This window comes from Macrotis lagotis, chromosome 1, assembly GCF_037893015.1.
Source record: "Macrotis lagotis isolate mMagLag1 chromosome 1, bilby.v1.9.chrom.fasta, whole genome shotgun sequence".
Taxonomy (NCBI): Eukaryota; Metazoa; Chordata; class Mammalia; order Peramelemorphia; family Peramelidae; genus Macrotis; species Macrotis lagotis.
In genome coordinates, this window is record NC_133658.1 from 384,351,729 (window position 1) to 384,374,981 (window position 23,253).

The 23,253-nt window shown below is 36.0% G+C and overlaps 2 protein-coding genes across 3 annotated transcripts in view; one reads left to right on the top strand and one right to left on the bottom strand.

Moving 5' to 3' along the window:
• Positions 1-10,445, top strand: part of LOC141506061 (nudC domain-containing protein 2) — a 13,292-nt gene extending 2,847 nt beyond the window's left edge. The window contains exons 2-4 of one of the 2 annotated variants that reach the window (XM_074212481.1): positions 208-256; positions 473-624; positions 1,097-3,508. In XM_074212481.1, the coding sequence (XP_074068582.1) occupies positions 208-256; positions 473-624; positions 1,097-1,180 (285 nt within the window). In that variant the 3' untranslated portion in view covers positions 1,181-3,508. Of the gene's footprint in view, positions 1-207; positions 257-472; positions 625-1,096 lie in introns of both variants that reach the window. The other variant, XM_074212480.1, reaches the window with a different exon arrangement.
• CCNG1 (cyclin G1) lies at positions 5,313-12,265 on the bottom strand. Its single transcript, XM_074212479.1, has 7 exons — positions 12,040-12,265; positions 11,087-11,350; positions 8,938-9,191; positions 8,573-8,651; positions 8,393-8,491; positions 8,020-8,214; positions 5,313-6,688 (listed from the first exon to the last, which is right to left on the bottom strand). The coding sequence occupies exons 2-6, from the start codon at positions 11,348-11,350 to the stop codon at positions 8,023-8,025; spliced, it is 888 nt and encodes a 295-aa protein (XP_074068580.1). The 5' UTR covers positions 12,040-12,265; the 3' UTR covers positions 5,313-6,688; positions 8,020-8,022.
• Between the last annotated feature and the right edge of the window lie 10,988 nt (positions 12,266-23,253).

The following is a 23,253-nucleotide window of genomic DNA, read 5'->3' on the forward strand; positions in this document are numbered from 1 at the left end:
TGCTATTGCTGTTTCAGAGAATGAGATGGTCCTCCTTTCCAGTGTCATCTTCCTCTTTCTAAGGCTGTCTCACTATCCATTTTACTACTTTGCCTTTCTGAGACTACTGAGGGATTGAAAAAATCATGATGTATATATTAAATCATAAAAAAAATTTTTTAAATTGATTGCAGCATTTAGGGCAATCTTGCAAATTTCTCTTTTCAGGGCAAACTCTTTGATTCTACAATAGCTGATGAGGGAACATGGACATTAGGTAAGTATATTTCCTACATTTGAAAACTCAATTTGGCAAATTTTTGGCATATATTATTTCTGGATCAGCAACTTCTCACCCCTACTCCCTGTAAACCATATTATTTTCTCCTTGCATCTTTAAAAACATAGCAACTGAAGTTTGTTGGGAAAAAACTCCCATGCTAACTTAAAGGATTCTGAAAAACAATTTCACAATTTGTGATTTTTCTCTTAGAGGACAGAAAAATGGTTCGTATAGTCCTTACCAAGACAAAGAGAGATGCAGCAAATTGTTGGACTTCCCTTTTAGAAACTGAATATGCAGCTGATCCTTGGGTACAGGACCAAATGCAAAGAAAACTTACCCTGGAGAGATTCCAAAAAGAAGTAAGTCACATGAATTTATGAATTCCTGTATTCAACATGTGTGAAATCCACAAAACAGCTATTGATGTGCTAACCCTTTGTAGAAGGTCTTTGGAAGGTATTCATTCATATATTATCATCATTTAGTAACCTCTCTTATGAAGTTCACTTTAATCCATAAACATCACTCAACCAGGATTTGGAGTTCACTACCAGCTCATGATAATACTCTTTCTTTGCCTACCAGTCCCTGTCCTAATGCTTGGATTTCAGCTTATATATTATTGTCTCTTAACCCTTGCTTTTTATCATTCTCAACTTCTATGATCCATACCTTTATTCCACCTCAGCCACACATAGATAAGTTATACCTTTGCTCTTATCACCTCAATCCATTAATTTTCCCCTGTTATCACTTCTTGTCTTTACAGTTGTTTTTGTACCTCATGTTTCCTAAAAATATTCTAAAACCCACCTCTCTATCTTATTCCAGGTTATCCCCTCAGGTTTGGGCTCACTTTCCTCCCATCAAAATCTCTTAACTGGTTCAACTTTACTATCCTTAACTTGTGAGTGAATTCTCCTTTCCAAACTCCAACTTATTTGGATTACTTTCCTCATCTACCACCCTCTTCTTCTGCTTGCCTGATTGCTGAGCTCTATTAAAGTCTTAAAAATGGACCAATAAATTTGTTATCCAATCTCAATTATTGTCTATGTATCCTTTTTCTCCACCACAGCTGTTAAACCTCCTCTTTCCTTTCAAAACCATCTATATCTTCTTTTTCCTTCTTTTCAACAAGAACTTTGACTTATTTTGTGGGGGAAAAAATTAGACCATTCTTATCAAATGTCTTTTTGTTTCCAATTATAAATCTCATATAATCTCAGCGTCACCCTCCATCTTTGCTATTGCTGTCCTAAGAGAATGAGGTGGTCCTTCTTTCCAGACCTAAACATGGTCTCCATCTCTTCCAATCTCTTCTAGTACTACTTTGTCCTCTCTGTTCTGTTCCTTTATTTTCAACTTCTCATTCACTGGCTCCTCTGCTATTCTACCCCCCTAAGGTTTGATACTAGGATCTCTTCTCTTTTCTTTATAATCTCTCTTGATCTCATTTCTCATAAGTTCAATACCATTTCTGTACTCCCAAATCTGCATATCTAGCCTGCAACACCAGCTGCCTGATGGATTTCTGTACTTGCACAGGTGAATCAAATTCAACTTTTCCCAACCAAATTGGTTTCCTTTTCCCTTAAACTAATACCTCACAACTTCCCTGTTTTATCTAAGACATCTTTATCATTCTTTTGGTGATGCAGGTTAACCTTAGTTATCATCTGCTCTTTACTTTCACTCACATATCCCTTTTTTTCCCCGTTATAAATCATAGGCAAATTTTCACATCCTTAACACTTTTCAACTGGTCTGTTGCAAGGACTTAATTGGTCTTTCACTCTAGTCTCTCCCTCCTTCTGATATTCCATATAGCTGACTTTATAGCCAGTTTCTGACCATGTCGTCCCCCTTCTCAAGAGCTCTAGTGGCTTCCTGTTCTCTAGGGGATCAAATACTCTGTTGTTGGACATTTGAGTTTTACCATCTAGTTCCAGATTTACTACACATTACTCCTGAACACAAACATTATTGTATTTGCCAAACTGGTCTGTATGCTTTGTCATATGCAAATTTCCATTCCCTTCCCCCCTTAGCCTTTTCTTGAAATTCACCCCTTACTCACCCCCATTTTAGAAACTTTTCCCTCTTTCAAAACTTAGTTTAAGTTTTACCTCCTACATGATGACTTTCAGTATCCATCTTCTAATGTCTCTTTTCTCAGTTACTTTGTTTCTTTTGTGTATATTTTGTATCTATTAGACATTTATAAATTGTATAATTTGCTTAACTTTTGTCTTTGTGTCCCCAGAGCCTAGCTGGGTCTGGTATATAAGGGCATAACAAATGCTTCTTGATCACCTTCATAGATAACCAAATCCTCCCCCATCCTTTAAAAATCATTTGATATTATCCTTTTAGACTGATCTTTATCTCTATTCTTCCACAGACTTTTAGAAATGTCTACACTCATTGTTTCCAGAACTGGACAGCATGACTTCCATCTTCATTTGCTAAATCTGATGGCTTTTTTAATACCTTCTTTTGGAGAGACTTTCTGGGTTTCATGACAGAGCTCCTTCTTGGGTCTGTTACTTATCAGACCAGTCTTTTTTAATTCCCTTTCCTGCATCATTATCCATGCCCTAACCTGTGTATGAATTCTGAGGATCTATTCTAAGACCTTTTTTCTTCTCCTCACTTAAATGGTAATCTGCTTTGCTCCTATGGGTTCAGCACCTCCTGTGCAGATGACAGTATCTATGGCCCAATCTTCATCTCTCCCCAACTCATGAATACTTCAATGGCTTCCAACTGCCTCTAGTATAAAATTTGTATTTGTGTTTGTCTCAACCAATCTTTCCAGGCCAATTACATATTATTCCCACACCCAAAATTGCTTACCTGCTGCTTTTATTCCTGCCTCACTTAAATCTTCCTGCCTTTACGCCATTTCCCCATGTCTCCCTTCACTTCTTCCTTGGAATCCTTAAGAGCTCCCTTCAAAATTCAGCTAAGTTACTTTAAGTCTCCTTTTCTGCTAACCCAACTGAAGCCACACTTTATATTCATTTTGTATTTAATATAAAACATGTTATATCTAGGTTGTAAAGGGATTGACTCACTTTTGTATTTTCTATTGCCTAGTGATGTCTGGCTTGTTCTTCACTTAAAATACTTAATTGATGTACACACATTTCATTTAGTAATTTTTTCCCTTCTTTCAGAACCCTGGTTTTGATTTCAGTGGAGCAGAAATCTCAGGAAACTACAGTAAAGGTGGACCAGATTTCTCTAGTCTTGAAAAATAAAAACTAACATTTTTAACCTATATTCCATGGACCCTAGAAGATGTTGCCAATGTAAAAAGATTGGATTATGTGATTGAAGAAAATTTCATTTGCCTATACAACTGAATGAGAATTGTAAAAAACATTTAAGTATGACTTCAAAGAATAATTCAAAGTATAGTTTACATAGAAAACATTTCTTAATTTCATTGGAAACTTTTATGGAGAAATGGGTCTTTTTTTTGGACTTACTTTGCTGAGGACATTTTAACAGGTCTTAAAACTCTAATTTGTTAAGCAGTGGGCCATAATCATGTGAAACTCAAGTGTGCCTTCAGGGAAACTAGGTTTGTGCGTGTGTGTGGGGGTGGACTATAATCCAGAATAACTGTCAATAAAGCCTTCCAGTAAAAATAGGATAGTTGTTTCCCAACAATTTTAGAGTACCAAAGGGAAATGATTCACCATAGTTTTAAACAGTCTATTACTGGGAAAATTAAGTTTGACCATTCTTAAATTGGCATAACATTCTTCTGAAACCTAGTTCTGTTTCACTTTCAGATAAGTTAAATGCCTTTAATAATCTAAATCTGTATTTTTTTTTAATGAACATGAGGGAAGAGGGGTGAAACTAGCAATAATGTAGTTTAAAAATACAATGTAATAAGTTATCTTTTTTATGAACCTAAATGTAACCCAGCAAATTTTAGCTACCATTATAGCTATCTCTGGGGATAGTCAAAATAGCAATCTATGACAAGATCTATCATTATGGTATAGAAGGTACCCTGTGTAAGCAAAGAACAGTGTAATTTTTGTTGTTTCTACCAATATCCCTATTTTATGAAAATAAGATTGCTATTAATTTTAACCCTTTGTATAAAACTGTAGTGCCAAGTATTTGGATGTAACTGATTATTTGGGAATTAAGTTTTAAAGGTCAATAAGTGTTTCTCATCTTTTCATGCCTTCAGTCTCTAGATTTCCAAGTGGATAGAAGTACTGAGGCCTAATATTATTTTTATTACCCACTAGAGTGACTAAATGTAAATGAGCTACATTTTTTTCCTTGGCAATGAATACAATAGAGGTGAGCCAATATGTAAAGCCAATTCCAGATGGATCTGCTTTATCTTTTAAAAGCAGGGTTCTAAACCTAGGGGGGAGTGTCATAATTTTTTAAAAATATATCCATTTTGATAACTTGAGTAGTATTTTTCTTTTTCCTTTGTAATCTTATACCTCTGAATCTGCCCCCCCCCCCAAAAAGGTTCATAGGCTTCATTCATGACAGAAAAGTTTAAGAACCCCGACTTCATTATAGTTAGGTCATTTAATTTTAAATTGACTCCAAAATTTAATGCTGCTTTGTAGTCCACAAGGTATTGTTAAGTATTGTCACAGACTTTTACTCCTTATTTTGGGGGCTCAGAATTTCTCAAGCAGAAACTGAAGAATGTTAAGATTATCTTAAATGAAAAAAAAACTTCATTACCAGAGCTGTCCAAAAGTAAGATGAACTGCTTCATTTTGGATCACCTTTTCTAGAGTTCTTTTTAAGGAGGTCATGTAAAAGGGATTCTTCAAATACAAGTTGGACTTGATTATTTCTGAGGTCTTTCCTATTTTAAAATTCAGTATGAGTAACATAACTGAAATCACAGTTTCATGGAACTTGGAAAATAAGTCAAGCAGTCAAGATTCCTAACTCCCAGGTCAATGATTTTTCATCTACACCAGGTGTACCGGAATCTAGTAGAAATTACCTGCTTTATTAAAAGTGCATAAAACATTCCAGACAATGCATTTCAATAGTTTTATTGAAAGGTCACTTTCTTAGTACTTGAATATAATGGTACTTTGTTAGGTTACTTCAGCCAACTTAAGTTTGCATTGATGAATTAAAAAGGAAATTCTTCAATGAAATTAGATGTTTAGGAGTAACTGAAGAGTGTCTGCAAAATGCTTCACAAAATGAAGCATGAGACAATACTGTGGTTCTTTGGTTTATCTTTAAAGGGAAGTTTTTCTCCCTCCCCCCATAACATGATGTCAAAGGGAAATTTGAACTAGTTATAGCTATATAGAACTTAAGCTATACATATATATATATATATATATATTATTGCACTGATTAAATATATGCTTTTCCAAATCCTATGTCAATTTAGATTCATTTACCTATAACAAGCCTTAAGTGTTCCAACTACCACATTAAATTAAATTGCTGCTTACTTGAATCTGGACAGAAAACTCACTTTAGTCTCTCAAATCTAATTGTTACAGGAGCATTATGACAATAGCATACTCCCTATGTATTGCTATTAAATACAAAGTTCTATACCAATGGTCCAGTTTCATACCAAGAGTACTCTTTTACAGTTCTAGTGTTAGCATTAGAATATATTGTTTTAGAAGGACAAAGCTGAGGTTTCAGGGTGGCAGACTATAAGAGTTGCTTGTACAACAAATTTTTTTTTCCTAAGGGGTCAGATATTGAGAGAAAATTCATTCTGTATAAAACTTTGTATACCATATCACTTGTTCCAGGATAACGCTGAAGACCACCTAAATATAATTTGTCTGTCTACAACTTTGATAGAATTTTTAAATCAAAGTTAAATGAAAAATATGGCCAAAAATAAGTCTTTAGAATTATTGGATTATCTAGTTGTATAAGGCTTTATCAAGACTGTTTATACTGCCTCAAAGACTAGTAACTGGACTACACTAAGTGCACCAAACCATTTTTCTGAAGTTGATCTGTTTTTGATGTGAACTTGTATCACAATTCAAATAACATTAAAAGTAAATCACACCTTGCCATCAATACTATCCATAATTGGTATACCAATCCAGATACTACTAGATTGGATCAATATTAACTACCAATTCACAGTATAGTCTCCCATTCTTAAATCTACTTTGGGGTTTCACATTTGAGTTTTTACAAACATGCTTCAAAAGAAGATCATAATTTAGTCCTGAACACATCTGCAACCACAGCACACAACTGATTTCCAGCTATAACCTCTTTTCCCCTCATCTGAAAACATCAATGCTAACCTAGTTGCTGTGTTTCAGGCTTCACAGCTTAAATCCATTCTAATATTGAAGTCCACAGTTCTTATGTGAAATAAGCCTTCAAAATCGTTGGAATTTCTTCACCCTAAGAATCCTATTAATAGAAAGTAATTAAGTTATTAGAAACATACATGTATATAAACATTTTTTACATTACTTATTCCTATCTACAGCTTTACAATCACAAACTACTTCAAGAACTTTTATGAGGAAATGAATTTTTAATTTGAGAAAAATCACTTTTCTACTCAACCAACATAAATTTAAAATTTAAAGATTTGGGGGAAAGGAGGCCTTTCAATGAAAAATATTTAAAATTTTAAGGACAGGAAATATACAATTTGTAGTCTATGTGCACAGAATATTACCAGGCCATTTGGATTATATGTTTTCATGTGACACTCTAGACACTTCCTAATTAATTAAACTCACAAACCACAAAAACAAATTCACTACTTTTTAAAAATAGGTTAAAAAGGAAAAGGTATTGTAGTACATAAAATCCAAAAATCTCCTATCCTTTTTTCTCTCACTAAGAAGTATCATATTAAGATTAGTATAAAGCAAGTAGTATCAGCAGAGTGAAAAATATTTACAGAAGCATTTATCTTAAACTCATGACCCACATAATGGAGCTTTCATGGTTATAAGTTTCTAGTTCAGAAAGTAGAACACTTATGGCTATATGAAAAGTTGTCAGAGCAAAGGGCCTCAATCCAGAATTTTAAATTACACAGGAGTTACATGCATGTACAGACAGAACATGCCATTCAGACATATTTCATAAGCAAACATTTAAAATAATTTCCATTTTAAAATGAATACATTATTTTGAGGGCAATTTCAATTCACTATGGTTTTCTTCATGCTTAAGATTAAAAATTTTTTTAAGAATTGAGTTTTTGTGGGTTTTTTATTTTTTGGCAAGGCAATGGGGTTAAGTGGCTTGCCCAAGGCCATAGGTCATTATTAAGTGTTTGAGGCCAGATTTGAACTCAGGTACTCCTGACTCTAGGGCTAGTGCTCTATCCATTGTGCCACCTAGCCACCCAAGAATTGAGTTTTCTTAAATTTATCATTTGTAATAAAATGTTAAGGGAGCCTAGTAGAAAACATACCACCATGATAATATTTCTCATTTCACTAATTCCATTTTTAAATGATAAGCCCTAGGTAACAGCAATAATATAGAAAAAAATCCAAAAAAAAAAAAACTCCTGAATGGTGTCATTCACAGAGCAGACACTCAATCACTGTTATCTTTAATGGAAGGTCAATGTTCCCTTATCTTTCTCAATCTAATTTCATTTTAAAGTCTCTCAATATATGAAACATTCAATACAATGAGAATTAACATTTAAATCCAAAGTGGAAGAAAAGTTATGGTACCAATAGATTCTCATTTCAAAAATAAAAGTAAATTACCTATTAAGACCCAGTTTCAGGGATTGTTGGAAGATGAGCAATTTTGTAATAACTATGCTTCAACTGACGTGCAGTACGCCCAGACACAATCCACTTCAACTTCTGAACATTTGGTTTAGAACACTTGTTTGATGAGTATTCAGTTAGGCACTTTGCTACAAGTTCCTGCCAGAAGGTCAGATCTCTGCAATGTATCTGTTTAAAAATATTTTAAATTATGGCTAAAATTAACATCATATAATTTCCTAATATATAAAATGGTCTAAAATGTCTACTAAATACAACATTCGTTTTTGTTTAAGATACAGCAACAATAACAAAAAGATATATCGACAAATGCTATAGATATTTGAGCAAATGACAAAAAACACACCTTAGAATGTTTCTGTAGACATTCTACTCCTTCTGTCAATTCCATAAATTTCTGTGCTTGAATCTCCAGTGCTATTATAGACAATGCCAATACAGAAGGCTAAAGAAGATAAAATTTGTAATAAATGTTAAATGTAAAAACAGGTTTACATCAATAGATTTAAATCTTAAAAAGACTTACCTTTGCTTTAGAAAACATAATCCTACAGTGGCAGGCCTTAAGCTGAGCTTCCAGTCTTTCAAAACTCAGATTCTTTCTCCTTTAAAAGAAATACAAGGTCTTTCATGAGAGCCCAAAGATTACCCACTAATGACTTACAGAGGAACTAATAACTACATATCTTCATATCTGAATTTTTTAAATGGATTATCTTGCAATGGAGCAGAAGGCTAAAATACTTTGTCAGTTGTCCTTTTAGTATTAAAATGTCCAAATGATTAAAATTGTTTCATAGTATTAATGATCAGGGCAGAAAAATCAAATCAGTATATTTTGTAAGAAGCTACTTTCAAAATACAGATTATTTCAAAATACAGATTACGTACCTTTCAAATGGTAAATTCTCATGAATGAGTGAATAATAGAGCTGTAGAAACTGAAAAGCAGTAGTAGCTTTGACTTTCCAACACACTTTCTCTAATACAATCTTTTCCATTCTCATCAGGTCAGAAACTGTGAATTTGTATTGACTTATTCGAATCAAATCAGTGGCTAATGGGACATTTCTCTCTTCCTCTGTTGATTTCACAGCCAGATAGAAGCAACTTAATCCTACACATCCAAGATGTTTGGGCTGTACCTACAAAACAATTCAAAATATTGAATTGCCATATTTACATCAAAAATCAACCCATGATTTTTAAAACAAATACATTTCAACATTTCTAACTAACTTTTATTATTATTATCATCTTTTTTAATAGACAAACTGGATTTAGCCTCCTCAGTGCAAATACACGTAGCTATTTTTTTCTAATTTTGTACTTTATACTCATCTGTATACATTCTCATTTCCTAACTGAATATTTGAATTGATTTGACTACAAAAAAAAAAGTATAATCTGTGGAAAAACAAATGACTTGCCCACTTAAGAACTATGTAATCAGTGGAACTGATGAAAAAAATTAACAAAGAAACATTCTATAAAGTTTCCAATCATTGAAATTTTCCCCCTATTAAGGCATTCTCATAAAAATAGATTTTCCAGTCAACCTAGAAATAATAATTTAGTATTATAATAATACTTAATAGGTAATGTAAATTGGATCACAATTACAAAGTTTTGTCTTTCCTAAAGAATATTATTTTACACTTGGAAGAAAGGTGCTATCCCATTCTAAGCATTTGATTCTCAAATTAAAACATAGGTTTTAATTTTCTGGAAAGTATTTTACAGTAATTTAGATTACAAAGTAAAACTAATTTACACAACTATGAAGTTTGATACTACAAACACAATATAGTAATAATTATGAACAAGAACAATCACACATACTGTTCCCTGTCTAACCTCCCAGTCTCTATCAGGTTAAATCCTACCTATCTTTTAAAGATTAAGTGATTCCCTAAACCAGCTTTGATCACTCCCTTTTGTTCTGAATGCTGGCAATTAATTAGTACCCCTTATGGCACTCCCCCCACTTAGCTTTAGTATTTTTGTGGTTCACTTACTTCTCCATATTAGATAACCTCATTAAACTCTCTCTGGTTTATAACTTTTGTAATTTGTAGCAAACAGTGATTTGTTGAGTAATGCTAATCTTTCAAAAATGCATTTTTGGGCTATATACCAAAATTTAGCAGATTATTTTTATTCTCTGGGGTAAGCAGAACTTTCACAAATGAGGACTCTTATTGAAGTTCTTTTCATGTATTTGTCTAAAGTTGGAAGGAGGCAACATGGAGGGCTAAAGTGTTTAGAGTCAAAGGACAGGGGTTCAATCCTATTTCTGATTCTACTTATGTGAAATTGGTTTTTACATTTGTAAAATAAAAAGGATTTAACTAAGTGGTAGTTGAAGTTTTTTCTTGATCTACAATCCTATGAATCTGTACAGTAATCAAGAATAAGACAAATAATAAGTAATCAAGAATAGCCCTCATTGACTGAAATGGGTCATAAAAACTGAAAATGTTTAAGGAGGGTGAAATGGAACACTGAATAAATAAGGGCCATCTCATTCTTATTTTCAATTTTACAATTCCCTGCCATTTTTTTTAACAATAACATAAAATAAGCCATCAAATACCTAATAGTGCTAGCTAATTCAAAAGCAATACTATTAAAATACAGAAATGTATCAATCAGAAAATTCTAGTCATTATTACAGCTCTAAATTATTGTCTCAATTTATCTAATTGGTTCATCTTTAATTTTTGTAAATATTAGTGAATAGTATAACAGACTTTCAACAGAATGAAAGAAAAAAAGGTTATAAACTTTACTTTGTATGTATTTTACATTATGTGCACAAATATAAGAGACTAACATGGTCATTTTACTAATGGAATATGAGCTATTTAAATACAGGTGTTGTTTTGCCTGTCCCTTTATCCCCAGTCTGGCCTAACACTTAGAAGATTTTCAAAATGCTAGTTGAATGGATCCTGACCATAAATTAACTTAAAAGTCAACAATTTCATCTCAGATCCCAAATCAAGTAACATTCAGTGTGAGACACTTTAAAACCTACCTTCATTTTAGACAGAAATCTGTCCAGTAAATTCACAGCTAGAGAAAAAGTCTCTGAATCAAAACCGAAGAACTGAGTGAGGCTAAGAAGGTCTTTCACTTCGAAGTCTCTCAGTCTTGCAGTCATCCGAAGGCCATTATCATGAGCAGATTCAATTAGTCTCAAGCCACAGACCTTTGGCTGACATCTGGACTCCTGTTCCAACAGAACATTCAGCTGGTGCAGCAGTTTCTGAGCTTCGGTTGTTACCAGGGCCTCTATCATCTATATATAGTGCAAGACCAAGAAAGGAACATAAGACAAGCGGTCAGAAAGAGGGAGTGGGGTCAGGGTCGCCGTTTCCTAGGTCTGTCCTCCTCAGAAACGTTTACGGGTAAAGGGGGTGGTGAATGGCAGAGGGCACGGCTCAGAAGGCCTTTCAAATCTACTTCCTTTTACTCCCAACAAGTCACCGCCCATTACATTACAGCCTTTGGGGGTGGAGCGAGACACGTGTGCTCCGAGGGGGCCCGCCCACTTCCACCTGGCGCTGACAAGTCTAGGCTAGCGCCCCGGGAGGAGGCATAGCAGACTGGGGTCCGCGGGCCGGGGGGCGTGGAGAGGGCAGACTGGGGCTGGGAAACAGGCCCGGGTCCGGGGGAAGTGAGCCGGAGGGCTGACAGAAGGGGAAGAAGCGTGGGGAGGGAAAGGCAGGTGCGGGGGGGGAGGCAGGATGGGGTAGAAACAAAGGAGTGGGGGCTGGGAGGCGACAAGAGAGACAGTTACCCAGAGACTGGGGGGCCTTAGGGGGCAGAACCGGGATGTGGGGATCGGGGCGGGCGGCTGCAGCTGTTGCACCCCGCAACCCCCACCTCAGCACGCGCACACCCCGGAGCCCCGACCCATCAATTCCAAAAAGCCTCGCAACTGCTCCAGCGTCCGCTGCCGGGGCCCGGGCCGCCCCGACCCCTCACCTTGAGCTCCTCCAGACGGCTCTTCCTCCAAAGCAAGCCTCCCCCCCGGGACCACGCCTCTCCTCACCCGGAAAAATTAGTTCAAACGTCCCGGACGACGTGGGAACTATCTAGGGGCGAGGAGAGGGGCCCGGGGGGGAGGGGATAGAGGGGCCTCCCGGGGCAGCAGCTGCAGCCAGCGAGGAGGACGCCGGTCCCAGGCCGCGGAGCTCTCAGGCAGCTGCTTGGGGCCGGCTCCGCTATATATATAGGAAGGCGGGGCCTCGGGGGCGGGCCTCTACATCTTAGCCCTGATTGGCGGCCTCGCCAGGATGCGCTATCAAGATTGGCTACGGGGCGGGAAGAGGAAAAATACAACCAATCACCGCCCTGATTCCTTCCGTTTGGGTTCCCGTTTCCTACTCGCTGAAAATTGCGCTCCGCCTACCGAAAGGTACACAACCTAGGAACTGAATACGGAGGGGGTGGAGCTATGAGCCGCACCCACCAGCCCCTCCCTTCGGCTGGATCCCAGCCTTCCTCCCGGATTGGTTGACTCTGTTCCAGGATTTACTGGAAGTTTCCTTTTAGGGAAAAACTTTAGCCCTAAGCTATTCTAATTCACTGGGTTCTAGTGCTTTTTATTGTAGTGGCTGTTTGGGTGTTTTGTTTTCCATCCCCCTAAATGTAGCGACGTAACCTTTGACCTTAACAAGGTAAAAATCCAGGGGACGGCTAGGTGGCAGTGGATAGAGCACAGACCCTGCAGTGAAGAGGATCTGAGTTCAAATGCGACCTCTGACACTTAATAATTACTTAGCTATGTAGCCTAGGGCAAGCCACCATTGCCTTGCCAAATATACAAAAAGAAAAAAAAGGGGGGGAGAATGCAATGAAAGTGTGTAATGAATGGATAAGGCAGCTAGGTAGCATAGTGGATAGAATGCAGCCTTGGAGTCTAGAAGATTCGTTTTCAATGAATTCAAATCTTCAGATTTAGCTGTGTGACCCTGTACAGGTCCCAGTAAAATGAGCAGGGGGGGAAATAATGACAAATCACCCCCAAGATCTTTGCCAAGAAAACCCCCTGATAGGTTTATTAAAAATAGGACAGGACTAAACTGAACTGAATGAATGAGGGAATGATTAAAGCATTTATTTGGAGCTTAAGTTGTAGCAAGCTTTGGGGCTAAGAGCTGAGGCTTTAGATAGAAAAGCTAAACAGTTTCTGCTCCCAATAAAATTCGGATTGTTTAGCTTCTGGTAAGAAGGCAAAGCTTGAGTCTCCTGGGCCTCAGCAACAGAGTTTACCAAGCCCAGTGGTCTGTTGAAGTAAACTAATGACTCTGTCTATTAAAAGCTGGGTCAAGTCCTGAAATAAATCAAAACCACATGTGGAGAAATAAAGTATCTTTAATTGAGATAATAGGGTAGAAAACCTGCCACCCTGTAGGATGTCCAGTGGATTTCCCAATCAAACAGGCCCATGAAAAATTCTGCAGTTTTAGGAGGCTTTGGGGCGGTGAAGTAGATAGCAAGACCCTAGGGCCTTGGCAGGAAAAAACCACTTCATTGTGACTGTGTTTTGTCCACCATGTCAGGAATCCTAATGGAAGGGGCAAGGACACTAGAAGATGCGATCCAGATTGAGCTGTGTTCTCTACAAGGCAATATCTTTGGGTGGGGGCCCTAGGATGTGGTTCATTTCAACCTAATTAAGAGTATATATCTTAAAAGTAGGAATGTAAAAATATTACTGAGATTCTGTTATTTCAAGAATCATTTGAGAAAGTGGCAGTCCATATTACATTTGGTATTAACAATTTTTATCAATATATTAACAATTTTGTCACTAGCTATATTTGCCCCAGTGATAAGAAAGCTGTAGTGGACTGAGCCCAAGACCACTGAATAGAAGAGAGTGAATATGAGTGGTTTGCCATTTCCTTTTCCAGTTGATTTTACAGGTGAAGAAACTGAGGCCAACAGGATTAAGGGACTTGCCCAAGATCAAATAGCTAGTAAGTGTCTGAGTTCAGATTTGAAGTCTGGAAGATGAAGTTTCCTCACAATATTCACCATGCCTTCTAACTGCACCAAACCACTAAATACTACTAATTAACTAAATAAAATACTAACAAGTAACATACAGTGCTAGGCACAACTAACATATAAGTTCTTTACAATTATTATCTCATTTGATCCTCAAAATAATCTTGGGAAGTGGTTATTATTATCTCTAATTTACAGATGAGGCAAACAAAACCTAAGTGACTTGCCCAGTATCTCATAACTTGGATGTATCTGAGACTGGAATTTAGTAGTTTTGAGCAGCTAAATGGCTAGATTAGAATGAGGAAACCTAATCTTCCTTTTAAAAAAATTATTTTTAAAAAATTTTCATCCATTTGTACATGCATATTTCCAAGTTAGAAAATTTCCCTCCACCCTTCCCTCCTACTGCCCTCCCCTCAGTAGGAAACAGTCAGGTTAGCATTTTACATATTTTGTTAAACATAACTACAAATTAGTAATTTTTGGCATGAGGAATTAGGATTAAGGGAAAGAGATACATAAGAGATAATTTTTATAAAGTGTTCATCAGATTCAGTACTATTTTTTTTTTCCTGTGTATTTTGTTTTGTTTTTCTTCCTCTGGTTGGGGATAATATAGACCATTACCAGTCTAACACAGTTGTCCTAGCTCTCTGGACTGTCTAGAGTTGTTTCCATCAAAGTTATTCATCTCATGATGTTGTTAATGTGTATATTGTTCTCTTGGCTCTACTCCCTTCGCTCAGTAAGTCATTCCATGCTTCTCTAGAGTTTGACCATTTATGGTTTCTTATAGAACAATAATATACCTTAGTATTCATATACAATAACTTGTTTAGCCATTCCCCATTTGATGGGCATCCCCTCAGTTTCCAATTCTTTGCCACTACAAAAAAAGCTGCTATGAATATTTTGGAACATGTAGGACTTTTCCCATTTTTTACAATTTCTTCTGGATATAATCCTAGAATTGGAATTGCTGGGTCAACCGGTATGAACAGTTTTATTGCTCTTTGGGCATAGTTCCATTTTGCCCACCAGAAAGGTTGGATCTGTTCACAACTCCACCAGTATAGTTTTAGATCTGGTAGAACTAGGCTACTTTCCTTTACATTTTTTTTTTCAATCAGGTCCCTTGCTATTCTTGTCCTTTTGTTGCTCAGATGAATTTTGTTGCTAATTTTTCTAGTTCAGTGAAGTAGTTATTTGGTGGTTTGATTGACATGGCACTAAGTAATTTAATTTGGATAGAATTGCCATTTTTATCATATTAGCTTGACCTAACCATGAGCATTTGACATTTTCCCAATTAGTTTCTGGGTTTGTCTTGGGTAGTAGATTCCCAAGTATTTAATGTTGTCTACAGTTATTTTAAATGGAATTTCCCTTTCTATCCCTTGTTCTTGGACTTTGTTTTTCATATATAGAAAGGCTGATGATTTATGTGGGTTTATTTTATATCCTGCCACTTTGCTGAATTTGTTAATTGCTTCAAGGAGATTTTTAGATGATTTTCTCAGGTTCTCTAGGTATATCATAATATCATCTGCAAAGAATGAAAGTTTTAATTCCTCATTGCCAATTCTGATTCCTTCGATTTCTTTTTCTTCTCTTACTGCTACTGCTAGCATTTCCAATACTATATTGAATAGTAATGATGATAATGGGCATCCTTGTTTCACCCTGAATTTATTAGAAAATCTCTGAGTTTATTTCCATTAAATGTAAAATTTGTTCATGGTTTTAGATAGATACTATTTATTATTTTAAGGAAAACTCTATTTATTCCTAAACTTTCTAGTGTTCTTAGTGGGAATGTTATTTTATCAAAGGCTTTTTCATCTATTGAGATAATGATATGATTTCTGTTGGTTTTACTATTGATATATTTAATTATGTTGAGTATTTTCCTAATGTTGAAAATGCAACCTGATCATAGTGTATTATCCTGGTAATAGCTTGCTGTAGTCTCATTGCTAAGATTTTATTTAAGATTTTTATTTAAGATTTTATTTAAGATTTTTGCATCAATGTTCATTAGGGAGATTGGTCTATAATTTTCTTTGTTTTGGCTCTTCCTGGTTTAGGTATGAGCACCTTGTCAGTGTCATAAAAGGAGTTTGACTGAACTCCCTCCTCTCCTATTTTTTAAAATAGTTTATGTAGAATAGGAATTAATTGCTCCTTAAATGTTTGGTAGAATTCATTTGTAAATCCATCTGGACCCGGAGACTTTTTCTTAGGGAGTTTATTGATGGTTTTTTAAATTTCTTTTTCTGAAATAGGGTTATTTAAGTAATTTATTTCCTCTTCTGTTAATCTGGGCAGTTTGTATTTTTGTAAATATTCATCCATTTCATTCAAGTTGTCCAATTTATTTGAATATAGTTGAGTAAAGTAGCTCTGAATTATTCTTTAATTCCTTCCTCATTGGTGGTTAGTTCACCCTTTTCATTTTTGATACTGGTAATTTGGTTATCTTCTCTCTTTTTTTAAATCAGATTAACCAGAGGTTTGTCTATTTTATTGGCTTTTTCATAAAACCAATTCTTAGTTTTATTTATGAGATCAGTGGTTTTCTTGCTTTCCATTTTATTAATTTCTCCCTTGATTTTCAGAATTTCTAATTTGGTATTTAATTGGGATTTTTTAATTTGTTCTTTTTCTAGCTTTTTTAGTTGCATGCCCAATTCATTGACTTACTCTTTCTCTATTTTATTCATATAGTCATTTAGAGATATAAAGTTTCCCCTTAAAACTGCCTTCGCTGCATCCCATAAATTTTTGTATGATATCTCATTATTATCATTTTCTTGAATATAATTATTATTTATATTATTTGCTGTTTAAGATAAAATTATTTAATTTCCAATTAATTCTTGGTTTATCTTTCCTTGACCCTTTATTACAAGTAATTTTTATTGCATCATAGTCTGAGAAGTGTATATTTATTATTTCTGCCTTTCTGTGTTTGATTATAAAGTTTTTGTGCTCTAGGACATGGTTAATTTTGGTGAAGGTGCCATGTACTGCCAAGAAAAAGGTTTATTCTTTTCTATCCTCATTAAGTTTTCTCAAGAGGTCTATCATTTCTAAGTTTTCTAAGATTTTATTCACCTTATCTTTCTTCTTGTTTATTTTGTTTTTAGATTTATCTAGCTCTGAGAGAGGGAGATTGAAGTCTCTCATTATTAAAGTTTTGCTGTCTATTTCTCCTTGTAATTCATTCATCTTTTCCTCTAGGAATCTGGATGCTATAGCACTCTCCTGTATATGTTTTCTGTTTTCCAGGTCATTCATTTTCCCTTGAAGGTACTTTATACATGCATACATACATACATATATATATATATGTGTGTGTGTGTGTGTGTATGTATATGTGTGTGTATATATATATATATATATATATACATATACATATGTATATATATATATATATATTAGGTTTTTGCAAGGCAAATGGGGTTAAGTGGCTTGCCCAAGGCCGCACGACTAGGCAATTAAGTGTCTGAGACCGGATTTGAACCCAAGTACTCCTGACTCCAGGGCTGGTACTTTATCCACTGTATCACCTAGCCACCCCAAGGTACTTTATATTTTCTTCAATTTTTTCAGCCATTAGTTTCTAACTGTTCAATTCTAATTTTTAGGATTTTATTTTCTTCAGTTATCTTCTGTATTTCTTTTTCTAGTTGGTTATTTTTACCTTCACTGAAGATCCTCCATGATGTCTACAATTGAAAACTTATTTGAATCTTCTCTGTCTCTTGGTGGAATCTGTAGTGTGAATGTCAGAGTAGAGGCTTCATTTATTTTTGGTAGGGAAGGACTCCCAGCACAGGTTAGCTTCTCACCCCCATCTTGGCTCCTCCCCAAAGTCTGAAACCTAACCTTCCTAATTTCAAATCTGGGAAGGGAAGGGGTGGGGGTGGGGGGCAGGGAGGAGAGGGGAAAGGAGGGAAGGGAGGAAAGAAGGAAGAGGGAAGGAAGGAGCTGTGTTGTCCAACCACTTGGTTCCATTTGGGTCTCCAGTGGGGCAGCTGATATTACTATTCACAGCTTGTTTGTCCTTCCTTCTGGAAGAGGACCAGGACATCAGGGAGATGATATCATGATAAGCAAGTGAACTGTATTTAATTGAGGAAGGGCTCTGCAAAGCCTTATTTTCTTTTCCAAAACCATCTGGGTTCAGTGGAAAGGTATGATCAGGACCTCCTGATCTAGACAAATGCTTAATAAAAGTGAGATTAAAATGTTTGTTGAGGAGAATATAATTAAATAAAATAGAACACAAAATTATTTTAAATGAAAAGAGAATCAAGAAGATTAGAACTTGAAGTGACTTATGTCCCAGAAAAATAATTTATTTATTTATTTATTACTTGAAACTTACATGTCTAGCCTTGAAGTAATACTACTGGGCCCACAGGGGCTACTGTGTCACTCCCTGTTCTGTATGTAGTTTAGATCTGGTTCAGTTAGTCACCCTCTAATTAGGAGGGATTAGGTTCTGTTTTTTTTCCCTTACCTCTTAAAATTCTCTACCTTGGTTAAACCTGCAAATTTAGTAAATTTGATTATGACTTACAAGTCAAGGAGATTCTCACAAAGGGAAGGAGTAAAATAAGTACATATTATACAGTGGAAATCAGGTATGGAACAGGTAATTTATTCCAACTCATGCAAGAAAAGGGTAAATATAAAGAACTCACAAGCACATGTTAACAGGATTCAGTAACTTAATGGGATTCAACAACTATAACATATATAAGTACTATTATAATGTTCAGAGAAGTTAACTCAGAACACCTGCTAATTAGGCCTTTTATATTTTAACTCTGTACCGTTTAAACACCCCAGCCTTGAATTAACCCTCTTGTCTATGGTCATCTTTTTTTTATGAAAAACTTCTGATGTTTGCCAGATCCTATTGCTGCTGCAACTAGTTGCTTTTCTCACTGGTCCCATGATCTTCATACCCTTTGAACTCACAAGGTCACCCCTGGACAGAACAGTCTCAAAGTTCCTTAATCATCTTCCCAAGAAAGGAAACACAAAAGAGGCAATCCAAAATTAGGATTAGGCCTAGGTAGCATGTGTCCTAAGGGTCTGGTTGGCTGGAAGCAGGAATAGCTGTATGGCATGTTTCATAGCAGAGAAAGGTTTTCAATCATAATTTTTATCAAATAGTTTTCAATCACAGCTTTCAATGCATGGTTTTCGTATCAAATGCATAGTTTCCAATCAAATGTTTTAAGTAATTTATTACTGTGAGAGTGACCTCTTCTTATATGGTAAGATGCGGGTTTTTCATTTAAAAGTAGAAAGACTTTCTTAGGAAAAACAACAAAAACATTCTGTCATACTTAGAAACTTGAGTTAAACAAAAATTAATTCAACTATACTTCTTTCCTCCCCCCTCTCCTTGAGAAAAATTGTTTGGAATAATACAGCAAAATTTCAGTTAAGAAGATGGGGCCTCAAACAGAATTTTGCCTTGGATGAAAAGTAACCACATAAAAGCAAGGATATTTCAAATGATCAGCTCCTGTGGTATACCCCAAGCTCAGTGTGGAATCAGCCAATTTTTTTAATACTTTCTACACTCCACCTAGAGTTCTGTACAATGAAACTCATGTCTAAAATCATACCCCTCCAAGGCACTGTGGTTAGATCATCCATCTACAAAGGAAGGTTTAATAATCTTCATTACATATGACTGATGTAACATTTTAGAAAAACTTTCTGCAAGAATTGAGAACAAAAAAAGGCTTTCTGGTTATCCTTCTATCATCCATAAAATTAAATTATGTATTCCTTGGGCCTTACAGTTAATTGCGGACTAAGTACTTTGCCTTGGAAAGAGGTAAACTGTGTAGCATAGAATCCTGGATAGACAACTCTTAAGACTATAAGTTTCAGAAGAGGTATGCCTGTGATATATAAAGAGGCCAGTTACACAGAGTGACAGAAATAGGGAGACACAGAGATAGAGAACCATAAAGAGAGATATAGAGAGAAACAAGGGAGAGAGGAAAGGAAAGAGAGGAAAAGAGAAAGGTGAGAGGAAGAAAAGGTGAGAGACAAGACAGACAGAGCTGGAAGAGATTAGAGATTATCTGATACAAAGCTCTCATATTCAGATGAAGAAACTAAAATCCATAGAGAAAATAATTTAAGATTATCCCCCTCCCACCCCTGCCTCACCTGAACCCCAAACTCTTAGCTCTGTTTGTAAATCTTTTCCCCCTCCCCAGTAGATTATAAACTCCCTGAGAAAAGATTTTTTTTTTGTATTTGTGTTCCTGATGCTTAATACTGATCTGGGCACATAGTAGATGCTTGATAAATATTTATTGACTATGATTATGACTCAATAAGATTAAGTGGAAGATGGGATTTGAATGCAAATACTAAATAAATGAATAAATAAAACATTTATTATTCACTTAACATGTGACTGGAAAAGCAACACAACCTCTGTTCTCAAGTAGCTCACATTTTAGTAGGGGAGACAGCATATGAAAAGCTTCAAATGGGAAAAATCCCCTGGTCCCATGGTTCAGGAACCAAACAGAAGTAAATTCTTTTTCTTTTCTGTCATTTCTACTTTTAAAAATCATATTAGTTTTTGATATTGAACTATACCATAGTGTCAAGGAATTTGGTGGCAAGAATTTTCTTTGCAAGGTCAGTAGTTCCTCCTATTGCATGCTAAAAACAAATTTTAACTTTTTTTTAGGTTTTTGCAAGGCAAATGGGGTTAAGTGGCTTGCCCAAGGCCACACAGCTAGGTAATTATTAAGTGTCTAAGACCAGATTTGAACCCAGGTACTCCTGACTCCAAGGCCGGTGCTTTATCCACTACACTAGTTAGCTGCCCCGAATTTTAACATTTTAAAAACAGTTTTGAGTTCCAAATTTTATCCTTGTCTTCCTCCCTTCCCTATAGCTCCTTGAAATGGCAAGCCATCTGATCTTCTTTATACATGTATAATCATGTAGAACATTTCCCATAATAGTCAACTTGTGGAAGAAAACAAGAGAGAGAGAGAAAGAAGCAGAGAAAGAAAGAGAAGGAAAGAAAGAAAGAGGAAGGAAGGCAGGAAGAGAAAGAAGAGAGAAAGAAAAGGAGAAGGGAAATAGGGAGGGAGGAAGAAAAGTAGTATGCTTTGATCTGTATTGAAATGCACTTCCTTTCTTTGGAGACAGTATTTCGTTGATTTTTGAGGCAATGGAGGTAAATAATTTGCCCAAAGTCATACAACTAGTAAGTATCAAGTGCTTGAAATCAATCTTGAACTCAGGTCCTCCTGCCTCCAGGATTTGTGCTCTATTCATTCTATTCTAGCTGTCTGACAAATAGCATTTTTCATCCTGATTCCTTTAGGATTTTCTTGGATCATTGTATAGCTGAGAATAGCTAAGTCATGGTTGTTCATCAAGCTATATTGCTATTATTGCATACAATGTTTTCCTGCTTCTGAACACTTAACTATCATTTCTAGGTTTTTCTGAACTAACTTTGCTTTTCATTTCTTATGGCATAATAATATTCCTTTATAATCATATACCACAACTTGTTCAACTGTTCTCCAAATGACAGGCATGCCTATCAATTTACAGTTCTTACTGTTAATTTTTTAAAAAACATTTAAAATTTAAAAAAATTTTGAATTCCAAATTCTCTCCTTCCCTCTTGCTCTTCCCCACCCCTTGAGAAAGCAAACAGTATGATATACAGTATACATGTAAAATTATACAAGTCATATTTCCAATAGTGGCTGGGTTGAAAAATATGCACACACATAAGCACAAACAAGAAACATAAAAATACATACTTCAACCTGTACTTAGAGTTTATTATTTCCTCTCTTTAAAGGTAGGTAGTATTTTTCCTCATGTGTCCTTTTGTCTTGTATCATTGTCTTGATGGGAGTAGCTAAGTCTTTTACAATTGATCATCTTTGCACAATGTTACTGTGCACAATGGCCTCTTCATATCAAGTCTGTTTTTCTGAAACCTTGCTGTATTTGAACTGTTTCCAAGATGCAACTGTACAGAAAATGTTTCCTAGGATGATGGCTTGGGACACTGGATTGAAAACAAAACTACTCTTGGGTTCAGGATTCTGGGCATTCTCTTTCAGATTCTTAGGGAGGATGGTAATCAACTGAGCCAACTGAATTGAATGTTGGTGTGTGTGGTTGGCTCTTTCTCCAAAATTGTTGCTTTCCTAGATGAAGGCTATGAGGATTGAGGTTGAAGCAGGCCTGGTGGTGGGGGAGAATTCTCTTGAACTCAGGATCCTGGCCTATCTTCCTCACAGCCTGAGGGGAGATGACTTGCTTAGCACTTGCTGCTTCAGATCCAGGATTCATCCCATACAGGGTCAAGGAACCTTAGGCCACTGAGTTTATTGATCTGGTGTCTAGACAACTATTAGCAGGACTGGAAATTCAACAAATCTAGGAGCTTTTTAGGAATGAGTTAATTAAATGTTTGCATAGATATAGTCTCAAATGATGTTATAAACATCCAAATAGCCCTTGGTTGGAAAAAAAAAGACTCCTCATTCCTGTATGTGACTATACCAGTGGAATTGTTTCTCTCATAATAAGGAGCTAGAACTTAAAAAAATGAGATAGGACTGAGAATAAAGAATGGGAGAACATGGGGCAGCTAGGTAGTGCAGTGGATAGAGCACCAGCCCTGGAGTCAGGAGGACCTGAGTTCAAATCTGGCCTCAGATACTTAATAATTACCTAGCTGTGTGGCCTTGGGCAAGCCACTTAACCCCATTGCCTTGAAAAAATCTTAGGGGAAAAAAAAGAATGGGCGATCAATAGATAACTAGTCAGAGTCAGAGAAGCTATTAGTCAAGTGAGAGCTGGACACCTAGAATCAATGGTTATCCAGAGCATGGAAAAGCATCAAAGATCAGAGAAGGATAAGACTTAAAATCAGGGAAGCAAACCAAAGTTAAAATTCATATAAGATCCAAGTAGAAAGGAAATAGGCAAACAAAAATGATGAATGTTGGTTAAAATTTCAAATAGACAGCTGTAGCTGGGAGGTCTTTAAGAACAAAAACAATTTGGAGGCATTATCTTTACATGCTCTACGAGTGTTATGCACATGATGCTGGTCTGAAAAAGGATGCTGTGCCTGTTGTTAAC